The sequence below is a fragment of the Onychomys torridus genome, chromosome 5 (assembly GCF_903995425.1).
Source record: "Onychomys torridus chromosome 5, mOncTor1.1, whole genome shotgun sequence".
Taxonomy (NCBI): Eukaryota; Metazoa; Chordata; class Mammalia; order Rodentia; family Cricetidae; genus Onychomys; species Onychomys torridus.
Genome location: NC_050447.1, coordinates 132,782,278 through 132,794,906, shown reverse-complemented (window position 1 = coordinate 132,794,906; position 12,629 = coordinate 132,782,278). Strand labels below are relative to the sequence as shown.

Genomic DNA, 12,629 nt, shown 5'->3' with positions numbered 1-12,629 from the left:
GCACTTGCCACCACTGAGGTCCACACACACTACCTGAAAATACTACAGAATACAAAGGGATTCAATTCAAAAACAGGCAGATACTGTATATCAGTTTGTAAATCTTTCTTACATTTTTTTATGTTACATATCTGGATACATGTCTGTGCACCACATGAATGTCTGTGGAGGTCAGATTAGGGTGTCAGATCTTTTGGGATGCGAGTGTTACAGATGGTTGTGAGCTGCCATGTGGATGCTGGAAGTCTAACTCAGGTCCTCTAGAAGAGCAGCCAGTGTTCTCAGCCAATGAGCCATCTCTCTTAGCCCCCTACCTATTAATCCTTATTTAAGGTGCATTTTGATAGAGATTGAATAACACATAAAAGTATAAATTCCCTAAGTCAAGAACAATAATGTTGAACTGAAGGAGTCAACAGACTGAATCACAATAGACCTTTGTGATTAAAAGTATGATGCTAAGTGATTACTTGGTGACATCTGCCACTAAGTAAGTTTATATATTGAAAGCCTATAAAACAGAGGACTGATTTAAAAGAAAATTTCCACTGGTTGTACCAATTCATCTGTCAATCCTTTTGCTAATACCATAGTGTTGGATAGTGTGTGACCTTTCATCTCACTTTTTTGTTCCTTCAAGGTTGGTTTTGCTCTTTAGTTCTTTCCCCCTCCCACACATTTTAGATTCTTGACAGCTACCCAACCTCATGCTGTCACTTTTAATGACATTACTATGAATTCACAGTGCAGATCAATTTGGGGAAAAGTAACGTTAAAAAAAAAAAAATCAATTCTTAGCCAGGCGGTGGTGGCGCATGCCTTTAATCTCAGCCAGGCGGATCTCTGTGAGTTCGAGGCCAGCTTGGTCTACAGCGTGAAATCCAGGACAGGCACCAAAATTTACACAGAGAAACCCTGTCTTGAAAAACCAAAAATCAATTCTATCAGTTTATAAAAAAGATTTATGTCTCCAATTATTTAGAATGTTCCTGATATTTTTTTTTCCACCACTATTTTGCATTTGGAGCAGACAGATCCTAAACAATGCTTCTTATGTACATAGCTAGGTTTTTCAGTTTTACGCTATTACATATAGTACTTTTAACCTATTAAAAATTCTTTAGGGCTGGAGAGATGGCTTAGAGGTTAAGAGCACTGACTATTCTTCCAGAGGTTCTGAGTTCAATTCCCAGCAACCACATGGTGGCTCACAACCATGTGTAATGAGATCTGGTGCCCTCTTCTGGCTTGTAGGAATACATGCAGGCAGGACACTGTAAACTTAATAAATAAATAAATCTTTAAAAATAAATGAATGAATGAATGAATGAATGAATGAATGAATTCTTTTCATTGGAGGAAAGGAGAGGAAATATACATAAACATGACCCAAGTATGGAAGTCAGAGGACAGCTTTGTGGTTCTGAGGATGAACTCAGATGTCCAGGTACACATGAAAAATGCCTTCACCTACTGAATCATTTCAATGGCTCAACAGCACTATTTCAAAAGTGCTGGTCTCTTGTTGTTTACTACAGGTATATGGAAATAACTTTTGTATATAGATCTTATTAAATTCATCCACCCATGCTAGCAAGTTCTTTGTAGACCCCTTAGCACTCTACCTAGAAAATCTGCTGTCAATATGTAGAATAATTTTCCAGCCACACACATTAGCCTCATTACATTGGCTGACATTCGAATTACAAGTGGAAATGAAGAGATGACAGGGAGTCTTCCCAGTGTCAAGAGGAGTAATTTAATTTTCATCACACATAGTGTAGTAGTAGCTGTAGGAGTGTTTGTACAGACCCTTTATGAAGAATGTTGTACTCTACTCCTGGTTCTGGGTTTTTTTTTTTTTTTTTTAGGATCATAAATTAATGTTAATCCTGTCACGCTATCCTTAATTTACTGAGCTTTCCAACTGGACAGTAAAGTAAAATAACTTTCAAATGCTAACCCACACTTGCATTCCCAGGACTAACCCACTGGTCATGATGTAATTAGACCTCTATAAACTACTGTCTTCAATTTGCTATGACGTCACTTTCTGTTATAAGGAACGTTGTTCTGTAGTTTCTTACGTTTATAATGTTAGCTTGGTTTTGTTATTGACTTACTATTGGTCTCAGATAACAACTGTTCTAGTCTCTTCTAGTTTCTGGAAGGGACTATGTTGGCTTAGAATTTTTACTGTTGGAACGTTTTTAACTATTAATTCAAGTTATTTAACAGATTCAGGGTTGTTCAAATTATGCCTTCTTAAGTTTTGGAAGTCTTTCTTTAGAGAAATATATCTGTTTTGCCTAAGAATTTTTAGACAGAGTTATGTACAATGTTTCATTATTCTTTTAATTATTTGTATCTTCCCTTGTTTTCCATCTCCCTAGCTAGATGCTCTTCATCTTCCTGGTGTTTCTAACCAGCTACCAGCTGCAACAGTTTTCTCTATTGTTTTGGTTCATATTTTACTGATGTTTGTTATTTCCGTTTCTCTTCTTGTTCAATCTGCCCTTCTTGTTCTTGTTCTTTCTGAAGATGGCAGCTTCAATGACTAGTGTAGTTTCCTTCCTTTTGAGTATGTCTATGTGGATGTATGTGGATGTGTGCACATGCAGGTGGAGGTCAGGGATCAACCTCAGGTGCTGCTAGATGGCCAGCTAGCCCTAGCCTTTTCACATAACGTCTGGGGATCAAGCTCCAGTCCTCATGTATGTGCAGCAAGCACTGTACTGAGCCATATTCCCAGTACCTCTTGTAAAGCTAAACAGTGCTAAACACTTTAGTTGTATGATAGATTTTTGTATATTTTTAATTTCTCCCCCCTCCCCTTTTCTATTTTCATGTGTGTACATGTGTATGTGTGTTTTGCCTGAGTATGAGTACACATGTATACACATATGTACATACAACTGGAAGCCCAAGGTTGATACCAGGAATTACCGTGCATCGCTTGCTCTTCTATCCTATTCACTGGGGCAGTGTCTCTAATCAAGCCCAAAGCTCATCAATGTGGCTAATGTTAGAGACAGGCCACCACAACCAGACAATAATCCTGTGGGCTTCAGAGATACACGCTCTGACCTTCAGGCTTGTGCAGCAAGTGCTTTAACCACAAGTCATGTTTCTAGCCAAGTTTATTTAATTCAAAATGTTTTCAATTTCCCTCAAAACATCTGTGATCCGAGTTACTTCCCCAATATTTAGAGTATTTCCACCCGTTACCTTCCTCTTCTTGAATATTACTTTGACTCTAAACTTAGTCAGAAAGCAAGATATCTTGCATGATCTCACTTGTAATAGAACTCCAGAGGTCTTGGGTTGTGCCCAGCATAGCATCCTACGTCAGTGCTTTAATGAGTGGACGAGCACAGCAGTGCATCACTCAGACAGCAAGTGCAGACTCAGACAAAACAAATACAATACAGCATCACCTATGGGACACCTTTAACAGCATCTACTTTTCTTCATCAATCAGTGAAATATCGGAACTTACTTGCAACAGAGATCTTGAAAGAACACACGGTGACTGTTCACTAAATTCACAGAAAAAATCCTAATAGAGAAAAAGCAGTATCGTTAATAGAGTAAACAAAAGCCAGGCATGTTTGCAAAAAAAAAAGTATAATTTTTGTTTGGAAGTAATAGTCTATTAGTGTCAAAATAAGATAAAGAACTAAAGGTCAGCTTTAAAGAAAATAATTAATTATATCAAAGGGCTAACTTCAGAGTCTACAAAACCTTTTTCAAGATCTGACCAAAGCAGAATTAATTGCACACTCACATTAAATTTGTACACCATGAAAATAATACCAACAATAACTAGGTGATGATAAAACTTTAGCTGTTATTTAAAAGAAATGAGTATGGGGGCTAGAGAGGGTTTAGGTTTAAGAGAGCACTATCTTGAGAGGACCCAACAGTGGTTCCTAGTACTACATTAGACAGCTCACAACCTCAATTGCTTGTAATTTCAGTTCCAGGGTGATCCGACACCTCTAGCATTCAAAGACACATGCATTCATGTGCACATACCCTCACACAGACAAACACATACACATAACTTAAAATAATGAAAATATACCTTAAAAAAAAAAATCAGTAAGCAAGTAACTGGTATTACTTAGGGTGAAGACCAAGAAATATGGGTTTACATAAAAAGAGGCAAAAGACAAGAAAATAGACTAAAACATTTAACATTTAAAAATTGAGAGACAGTGGCTAATTTACTATCATATTTTCTGAACCTTCCAATTTTTATATGTATGAATTTTAATATTTGAAATGGTTAAAGATAGATATGTGGGCTTTGGAATGCCTACCATATCGCTGCAGGCTGGCAGTGAGAACCAAAGAAAAGAGCTGTATGTGTTCCCAGGCAATGTTACCATGGAAAGCAGGTATCCATAGGCAGCCCGTGACACATTCAGCTTCCAAAGCAGAGTATAAATCCTCCAGAGTTCAGCACTCATCAGTACAGAATGGTATTAGAGAAGCCTATCATAACCCAAACATCAGAGCAAGGTTGTACTACTAATGTACTCTGACATTCCTGAAAGCCTATGAATGTGTCTGAAATACTCGAGGGGAAAGGGAGGAGGAGTCAGGGAGGGAGGATACTCACCTAACTCCTGACTACTTAATCAGCTTACTCTTCTCCTATAACTGTAATTCCCTCTAGTTATGACTCCTTGTAACATTCATGCACGGTGTTAACTCCTTTTAGAGGAAACAAACAAACCTGTACTCTTCAGTTAACACTTGCTGTCTTTACATTCTATCTCCTTTACTGGCTTTTCTTCTTCATCCTAAGTTTTAAGTATGGGCACTCTTTTCTTCGGCTACTTATACCCCATGTGTCTTAGGTTTCTATATCTGTGATGAAACATCAGGATCAAAAGCAACCTGGGTAGGAAAGGGGTTTATTCGGCTTTATATGCTTTCACATCACTGCTCATCACTGAAGGAAGTCAGGACAGGAATTCAAACAGGGCAGGAACCTGGAGACAGGAGCTGATGCTGAGTCCATGGAGGGGTGCTGCTTACTGGCTTGCTCAGCCTGCTTTCTTATAGAACCCAGGACCACCAGCCCAGAGATGGCACAATGAAAAATGGGCTGGTAGCCCTTCCCCATCAATCACTAATTAAAATGAGCTACAGTTGGATCTTGTGGAGGCATTTTCTCAACTGAGGTTCCTTCTTTTTACATGACCTTAGCTTATGTGAAGCGCATGCAAGCCAGCACACTGTGTGCATAATGTGCATGTTTTAGTGAGTATTCTACCACAATCTACTTTCTGTGTTTGTGAGAGTACATAGGGTATATATGTATCCTTAAACACTATAAAACTGACATTCACTAAATAAATTGCTTTGTCGTGGAATATTCCTTTACACTGTGCGAAGATATATCACTGTAGCTGGTTTAATAAAAAGCTAAACGGCCAATAGCTACACAGGATTTTCAGGGCAGAGAGATACCATGAGATGCAGAGCAAGCAAGATGGACATTAGGGAGATGAGGTAATAAAGCCACGATTCACAAAGTAAATTAATAGAAATGGGTTAATTTAAATTATAAGAGCTAGGGGGCTGGAGAGATGGCTCAGAAGTTAAGAGCACTAACTGCTCTTCCAGAGGTCCTGAGTTCAATTCCCAGCACCTACATGGTGGCTCACAACCATCTGTAATGAGGTCTTGTGCGCTCTTCTGGCCTACAGGCACACATGCTGTATACATAATAAATGAATCAATCAATAAAAATAAATAAAAAATAAATAATAAGAGCTGGTTAGAAACAAGCCTAGGCTATTGACTGAGCATTCATAATTAATAAAGAAGTCTCTGTGTGGTTATTTGGGAGCTGGCAGGCAGGGCAAAAAAATCAGCCTAAACTGTTTAGTGGCTGAATGGCATTTATTCTACTCATCTCACAGAATGCATAGTCAATATTAAAAATGTTTCACATTTCTCAAGTCATGAACAATGTAAGAAATATATTCGTGTGCGTGCGTGTGTGTGTGTGTGTGTATGTGTGTACATGTACGCACAGCTGTGAATGCATGTGAAGGCCAGAGGTCAATAATGGGTTTCCTCATTGATGGCTCCCCACCTACCTTTTGAAATAGTGTCTCTCACTGAGGCTGGAGCTGTACCTTGCAATCTGGCTTATTTTCCTTATATGTAAGCATACCTCACCACCTGACACTTACCCGAACCTCGATAATGACAGATTTTGCTTCACAGTAGATATAGTCTGTTAACCCTTTCCCTACCTCTCCTTATTCACACTGCCTCTACTGCCAACACTGCACTGCCTGACATCCTTCAGGGAGGCATTTATCCTTCCTTCCTAAGCTCTCTTAACCCAGTCCCAGCAGCTCAGGCCTGGCTCCCCAGCTCCCTCTACTCACAAGGCAAACCGGAGCACCTGCGGATGGAGACAAACTAAGGAGTCACTCTTCTGCACTAGTATGTCTCTAGGGATGAGTCATACTTGATCCAAGAACAGAGAAGTATAACAATGGATGGAAGTTAAATTAATGGTTAACTATTTTAATGTGCATGAAAAAGATCAATAAATAACTATTAGAAAACCTGAAAAACTAGGAAATTATGAGTATTAGGCCTAAGTATTAAGAAAAAAAATCTGATTTATGTATACCAGACTATTGCAGAAATGTACGGAAACCATCTGCTGTACAATATTCTTAAAACAAATCTTTCCTTTGCTTAGTACTATTTGCTTTGCTTTGCCTTGAGCTAGGGTCTCATTACACAACCCAGGTTAGCCCACAACCCAAACTTCTTCTGTTTCGGTGTCCCTGGTGCTGGGGTTATAGACGTTCACCACTGAGTTTTTAGCTTTGTTCTTCTTCCTACACGTCACAAAGTGTGAGGGCTTCCAATCATACAGATGTTTTCACTCAGCAAGTAAAACACATGCTGTACAGTTTTACATACAAAGGTTTCATCTATGTACTGTCTGTGTGTTATAAAGGCAAAACAATGAAAATGACCTAAATGTAATGTGAAATGAATGAACTAAAAATATAATTGTTATATAAGCTTACAGTGGGATATGTTGTCAAAATAATGTAGAAATATGCTTATTTATTGACAAAAAAGAAAGCATCTGTAACACAAAGGTTTTCAATAGAACAAAACAATAAACAGGTTACCAAGCACCATGATCTCATATCCATAGGGCAAGAACACTAGAAACTGCCAGGTCTGGCAGATTAAGTCTGAAGTCCCTGCTATTCAGGAAGCTGGGGCAGGAAGCCACATGTTCAAGGCCTGGCTGGGCTACAAAGTCAGTCAACGTCAGCCTGCATAACTCAGTGAGAGCCTATCTCAAAGTAAAGAATTATAAAGGGCTGGAGATACAGCTCAGTGGTAGAGAATGAGTCCAGTATGTATGAGGCCCTAGAGTCAATGACGTTTAAAAAGAAAAACTCTCTTATGTGTTCTCATTCTCTCTCTCTCTCTCTCTCTCTGTCTCTCAGACACAGACACAGACACACACAGACACACACACACACACACACACACACACACACACACAATTTTTTGAAGGTAGAATCCAGTTACCAAATCCTATTCCTAAAAGTTGGGTGATCTATCTAATATCTTAAATTTAGCTTCTTAATTTCTAAAAATGTATCAACTCCTTATGAAAATTAACTATGTGTTATGTGTGTGTGTAGCTAGAGTTTTCCTGGTCCTGTCTGGCCCATGGTCAGGACAAATCTCTCTCACCCGCCAGTCCCACAGCCGCTCAAACTCAACCAAGTAAACACACAGAGACTTATATTACTTATAAACTGTATGGCCATGGCAGGCTTCTTATTAACTATTTTTGCATCTTAAATCAACCCATTTCTATTAATCTAAGCCACATGGCTCGTGGCTGACCAGTATTTTATTATCTTCTCATGGCAGCATCTGGCAGTGTCTCTGTGCCTCAGCCTTCCGCTTCCCAGAATTCTCTTCTCTGCTTGTCTCGCCTATACTTCCTGTCTGGCTACTGGCCAATCAGCATTTTATCTATACAGACTGATACCCACAGCATGTGTACATACACATACTACCCCAATGCTAGTTACTGTTCTGTCAGCCAGTCTCTAGAATGGCAAACTATCCTGTTACTACACCAAAGCTCCAGAATATAATTTTATACTTACCAGAATACAATGTAAATTTGGTAAGTTCACGACTTCACAGACTGTTTTTATTCTGTCTATTAATCTTGAGAAATAGTTGACCATTTCTTCTCTTTTAATTATTTTTGCATAGCGAGGGAAGGTGGGTGGAAGTAGCCTCTGGTTAACAAGGGGCTCAAAACCCATCATAATCGGATGGTCTAAAGAAGAAAGAGGAAAGTAACATTTCCAATGTTTTTCTCGATTTTAAAATGAAAACTATTAAATATAAAAAGAAAAAGCCTACATTTTAAAGGCATTTCCAAATTCTAATCACAAAAATCTAATTTTGTAATTTACAACTAATTTATGTATCCATACATAAATTCACCTAGTATCTATTAACTTCAAACTGTACTTCCTAGCTACAAGGATGGAGGCAGAGGTTAGAGGCAAAGACTGCAGCAGCAAGAATTCAACAAAGGCCAGGGATGCCAGCTGAGTCAGCTCTCTACCCTGAGAGGAGACCTAACTTCTAGAGCTGCCTGGAGGCCACTAATGATAACTAGCTAACCAGTTCTAGTGCAGTGGCACTCCTAAAATGACAGGAGACTTTCTGGGTACAACACTGTAGGATCTGCAGCACTGAGCTTCCTTCAAGAGTCAGGACAAACCCAGCTGCTGAACACCTGCACTGGACAAGTAGCCTAAGGGAGAGTTGCCTGCTCCACAGATCACATAAAAGTCAGAAGCCTGAAGATACAAGACAGGAGTGAGCATTTCTTGGGCCACTGTGCACTTACACCTTCACAGTGTATACTCTGCTCTTCTTTGAAATAAGCTCCTCTATTCTTTACACCACACTACAGGACTCATCTGATTCTTTTCATGGAAATGATCACAAGGGTAGACTAGAGGATTCCAGAGTAGAGCCCTGGTGACACTAGTGCACACTGCAGCTCTTTTTCAACCTGGACTCTCAAATGAGATACACAGACAGCCTTGAAGCATTTACACAATATACAACTAAAGCTGTGCTCATCAACCAACAAGCTACACCCTAAGAATACAGTTTTAGACGTCAGTGAGACAAAACAAAGGCTTTACAGTTGCACTGTGAAGGATCAGAAACAAGACTGACCGACTGCAGTACCCCGAGGAGCACTCTGCTGCTCTCAGATTCATCTCATCTCTGCAAATGCTCCCAGGCCTGGGCTTTCTTCTTCTCCACAATAACATCTCATGCCTAGCAGCTATTTACATGAATTGTTCTTACAGGAGACTAATGCAATTGCAGATTCTTTGATGAAAACCCTCAGCCCACATCGTCTCAAAAGGCAATTTCAAACACTGTCTTTCTCCTAATAGTACCCTCTCTCAGAAACTAGGAACTTAGCTTTACCATCCTGAAGACAGCAACCGTGTCTCTTCAGGGCTTCACCTACCTTTCACTTCATCAGTTAACAACTCTTAACAATTCTAATTCCTACTGCTCCTCTTGCTTCATCTTGACATGATGTATGCTCCTTCACTAAATTAATCCTATGCACTGCCACCTCAATTTTCTATGGAAAACACAGCCTGACTTTTCCCTATCACAAAGTTTAAAAAAATATCTTATTTATGTATGGATGTGTGACTGCATGAAGTTAATGTGAACCAAGTGCATTGAGGAGCTTAGTCAAAAGGCATCAGACCCCCTGGAAATGGAGTTACAGGCAGTTATGAGCCACCATGTAGGTGCAGGGAATCAAACCCAGATCCTCTGCAAGAGCAGTCAGCACTCTTAACCTCTGAGGATCTCTCCAATCTCCCATCTATCCCCAAAGTCCTGTTCATTCCTCTTTTGTACAAGTTGTGTCCTAAGAGTGCACTGTAAAGAGTCTGGTGGTTTCCTGAGACTCAACAGAAAAGTCTGCTAGCCCTTTGGCTCTACAAAGGCTGGTGTTTTCTTCGTTTCTTTAAAGTATGTATCAGTGTTTTGTCTGCATATATGTCTGTGTGCTATGTGTGTGCATTGACCACGGAGTCCCAAAGAGGGGAGTCAAATTCGCAGGACCAGAATTATAGAGAGTTGTGAGGGGCCATGTGGGTGCTAGGAGTCGAACCTGGTCCTCTAGAAGAGCCACCAGTGCTCTTAATTGCTGAACTATCTCTCCCGTCCTATGATAGCTGTCTCACAAATCCATCCACATGTAGGGAGATTATACATGTAACCCCCATTCCCAACTATATTCACTGTCTTTACCATTTTATGTGGGGAAAAATAAATAGAAAAGCTTTGTTCCAATTTACAATTAACTTAACCATTATCATTATCCCATATACATTTGTGCTATTTAAAAATAATTTTGGGTAGTGGTGGTGGCACATGCCTTTAACCCCAGCACTCAGGAGGCAGAAGCAGGCAGATCTCTTGAGTTTGAGTCTAGCCTGGTCTAAAGTGAGTCGCTGGACAGCCAAGACTACACAGAGAAACCCTGTCTTGAAAAAACAAAAACAAAACAAAACACAACAAAAATTTAAGTTGAGAACTAGGGAACTATAACTCAGTGACAGAGTGCTTGCCTGGCATGCATAAGGCTCTAAGTTCAATCCCAGCAACACAACATACCAAACTGGACTTGGGACATGGTGATACATACCTGTAATTCCAGCACTTGCAAGGCTGAGGCAGGAGAAACTGAGAGTACCCTTATTTCTTATTTGCTCTCACAGCAATAAACGTAAGTATGAAATTATCAAGAAATGTTCTTTAGTTCTTTCTTAATACATAGAATTTTAGGCCTTATGCAAGCAGGCAACTCAATGAGTAACAGATAATTTCTCATGTCAGTCTTCCCTACTGCTATGATAAAGAACACTGAGACAAACAACTGAGGAGATAAGAAAGACTCATTTGGCTCATGTTTACAGGCCAGTCTATCACTGCAGGGAACTCAAGGCAGCAGAAACTGAAGCAGCTGTCACAGCCACAGTTGCAAGCAGAGAGAACAATGCATGCGAGTTTACTCTCAGCTCCCTTCCTCCACCCTGACATGCTTCAGGACCCAGCCTAGGGATTAGTGCCACCCACAATGCTGGTGGATACATCCACCTCAATATAAGGAAGAAAATTCCCCAGAAACATGCCCAGAAGCCAATTTGAACACAAAATCCCAGTAATCACAAGTAAGCTACTTTAACGTGTTACAGTCATTTTTTTAAATAAATATTTCCCAAACTAGATTATAATGTGTTTTAGAGCTGTTGATATTTTACACCTCAATAATCTCAAGACTACAAATACTATCCCATGAGTTTTAGGGATAATCAGTGCTGCTGTACACTCTAAAATGTTGACACAGTGGTAAATTTTACAGCAGAGATACATTATTCTTGTTAAAGTTTATTTCACATATAAAGTATGAATGCCACCAACATGTCAAGTACTCTATTCCTACAAGTCTTCAGAGTCTCATGCACAATTCCAGTGTAGTGTAAAGATAGGCACCTGCTGAGGGATGTCTTTCTGTACTCTGAATATATGTTGTTCCCATTGGTTAATAAATAGGCTTCTTCGGCCTATGGTGAGGTGGCTTAGAGGCAGGCTGGAAATCCAAGGACAGAGACAGGAAAGAGAAAGGCAGAGTATAGAAAGAGATGCCTGCCTGCTGCCCAAGGAACAACAGGTAAGCCATGGAATATGTGGTAAAACATGATAAATAGAAATGGGTTAACTTAAGATATAAGAGCTAGTTAGCAAGAGGCCTGCCACAGATTATACAGTTTGTAAATAATATAAGCCTCTGTGTGTTTACTTAGGTCCGAGTGCCCGAGAAGTTTACGGCTAAAGGCACCTGTGAGTACAATGAACCTCAGGACACTAGGCCTACCTTGTGGAGTAAGGAAGACTATATAACAACTTTAAAGGGTTTCTCAAAGAAGGAAGGAGATAGTGAAAAACTAACATACTGCTGGCATCACAGCACAAACAAAAGACAGGGTACATATAGAAGAGTCCAACAGTAAGATACAAGATATGGCCAAGTTCTAGCAACTGTTTTCAACATAAGCTAAACCTACAAAAAAGCCCAAAGCACTCTTAAGTATTCACATGAAACATCCCAAGTCCAAGCAAGCTGACTTAAATGAAAGTCAGAGCAGACATGGAGAATTACCTCCTTTGGTAGTGCCATTCTGAGCCTGGATGCCATGATGCAATGAAGTGTGGATGGCAGAAAGAAGGTCTGTTGCTTGGACCATTAGTTTCTGAGCCTCTGCAATAGCACTGGTCTAGCAAAACAAAACAAAAAACAAAGAAACAAATCACCAAAACCACACACTTTAACTGACAGAAGAGGAGGTCCTATAACAGTCCTGAGAGCCTACACATACCATAGTAACATGGATCCTCATAAAGTATTCTCTTAATGTAGGATGCCTAAATCCTGACAGGATATAAAGCCTTTTCCCTTCAAATCTGTATCTTATTTGATACAT

The 12,629-nt window shown here is 39.7% G+C and overlaps 1 protein-coding gene across 3 annotated transcripts in view; it reads right to left on the bottom strand.

Moving 5' to 3' along the window:
- Naa35 (N-alpha-acetyltransferase 35, NatC auxiliary subunit) overlaps positions 1–12,629 on the bottom strand; it is a 61,075-nt gene that overhangs the window by 18,814 nt on the left and 29,632 nt on the right. For all 3 annotated transcript variants that reach the window (XM_036186995.1, XM_036186994.1, XM_036186996.1), the window contains exons 11-13: positions 12,308–12,422; positions 8,190–8,368; positions 3,500–3,559 (exon numbers count right to left, since the gene is read on the bottom strand). In XM_036186995.1, coding sequence (XP_036042888.1) covers positions 3,500–3,559; positions 8,190–8,368; positions 12,308–12,422 — 354 coding nt within the window. The remainder of the gene's footprint in view (positions 1–3,499; positions 3,560–8,189; positions 8,369–12,307; positions 12,423–12,629) is intronic.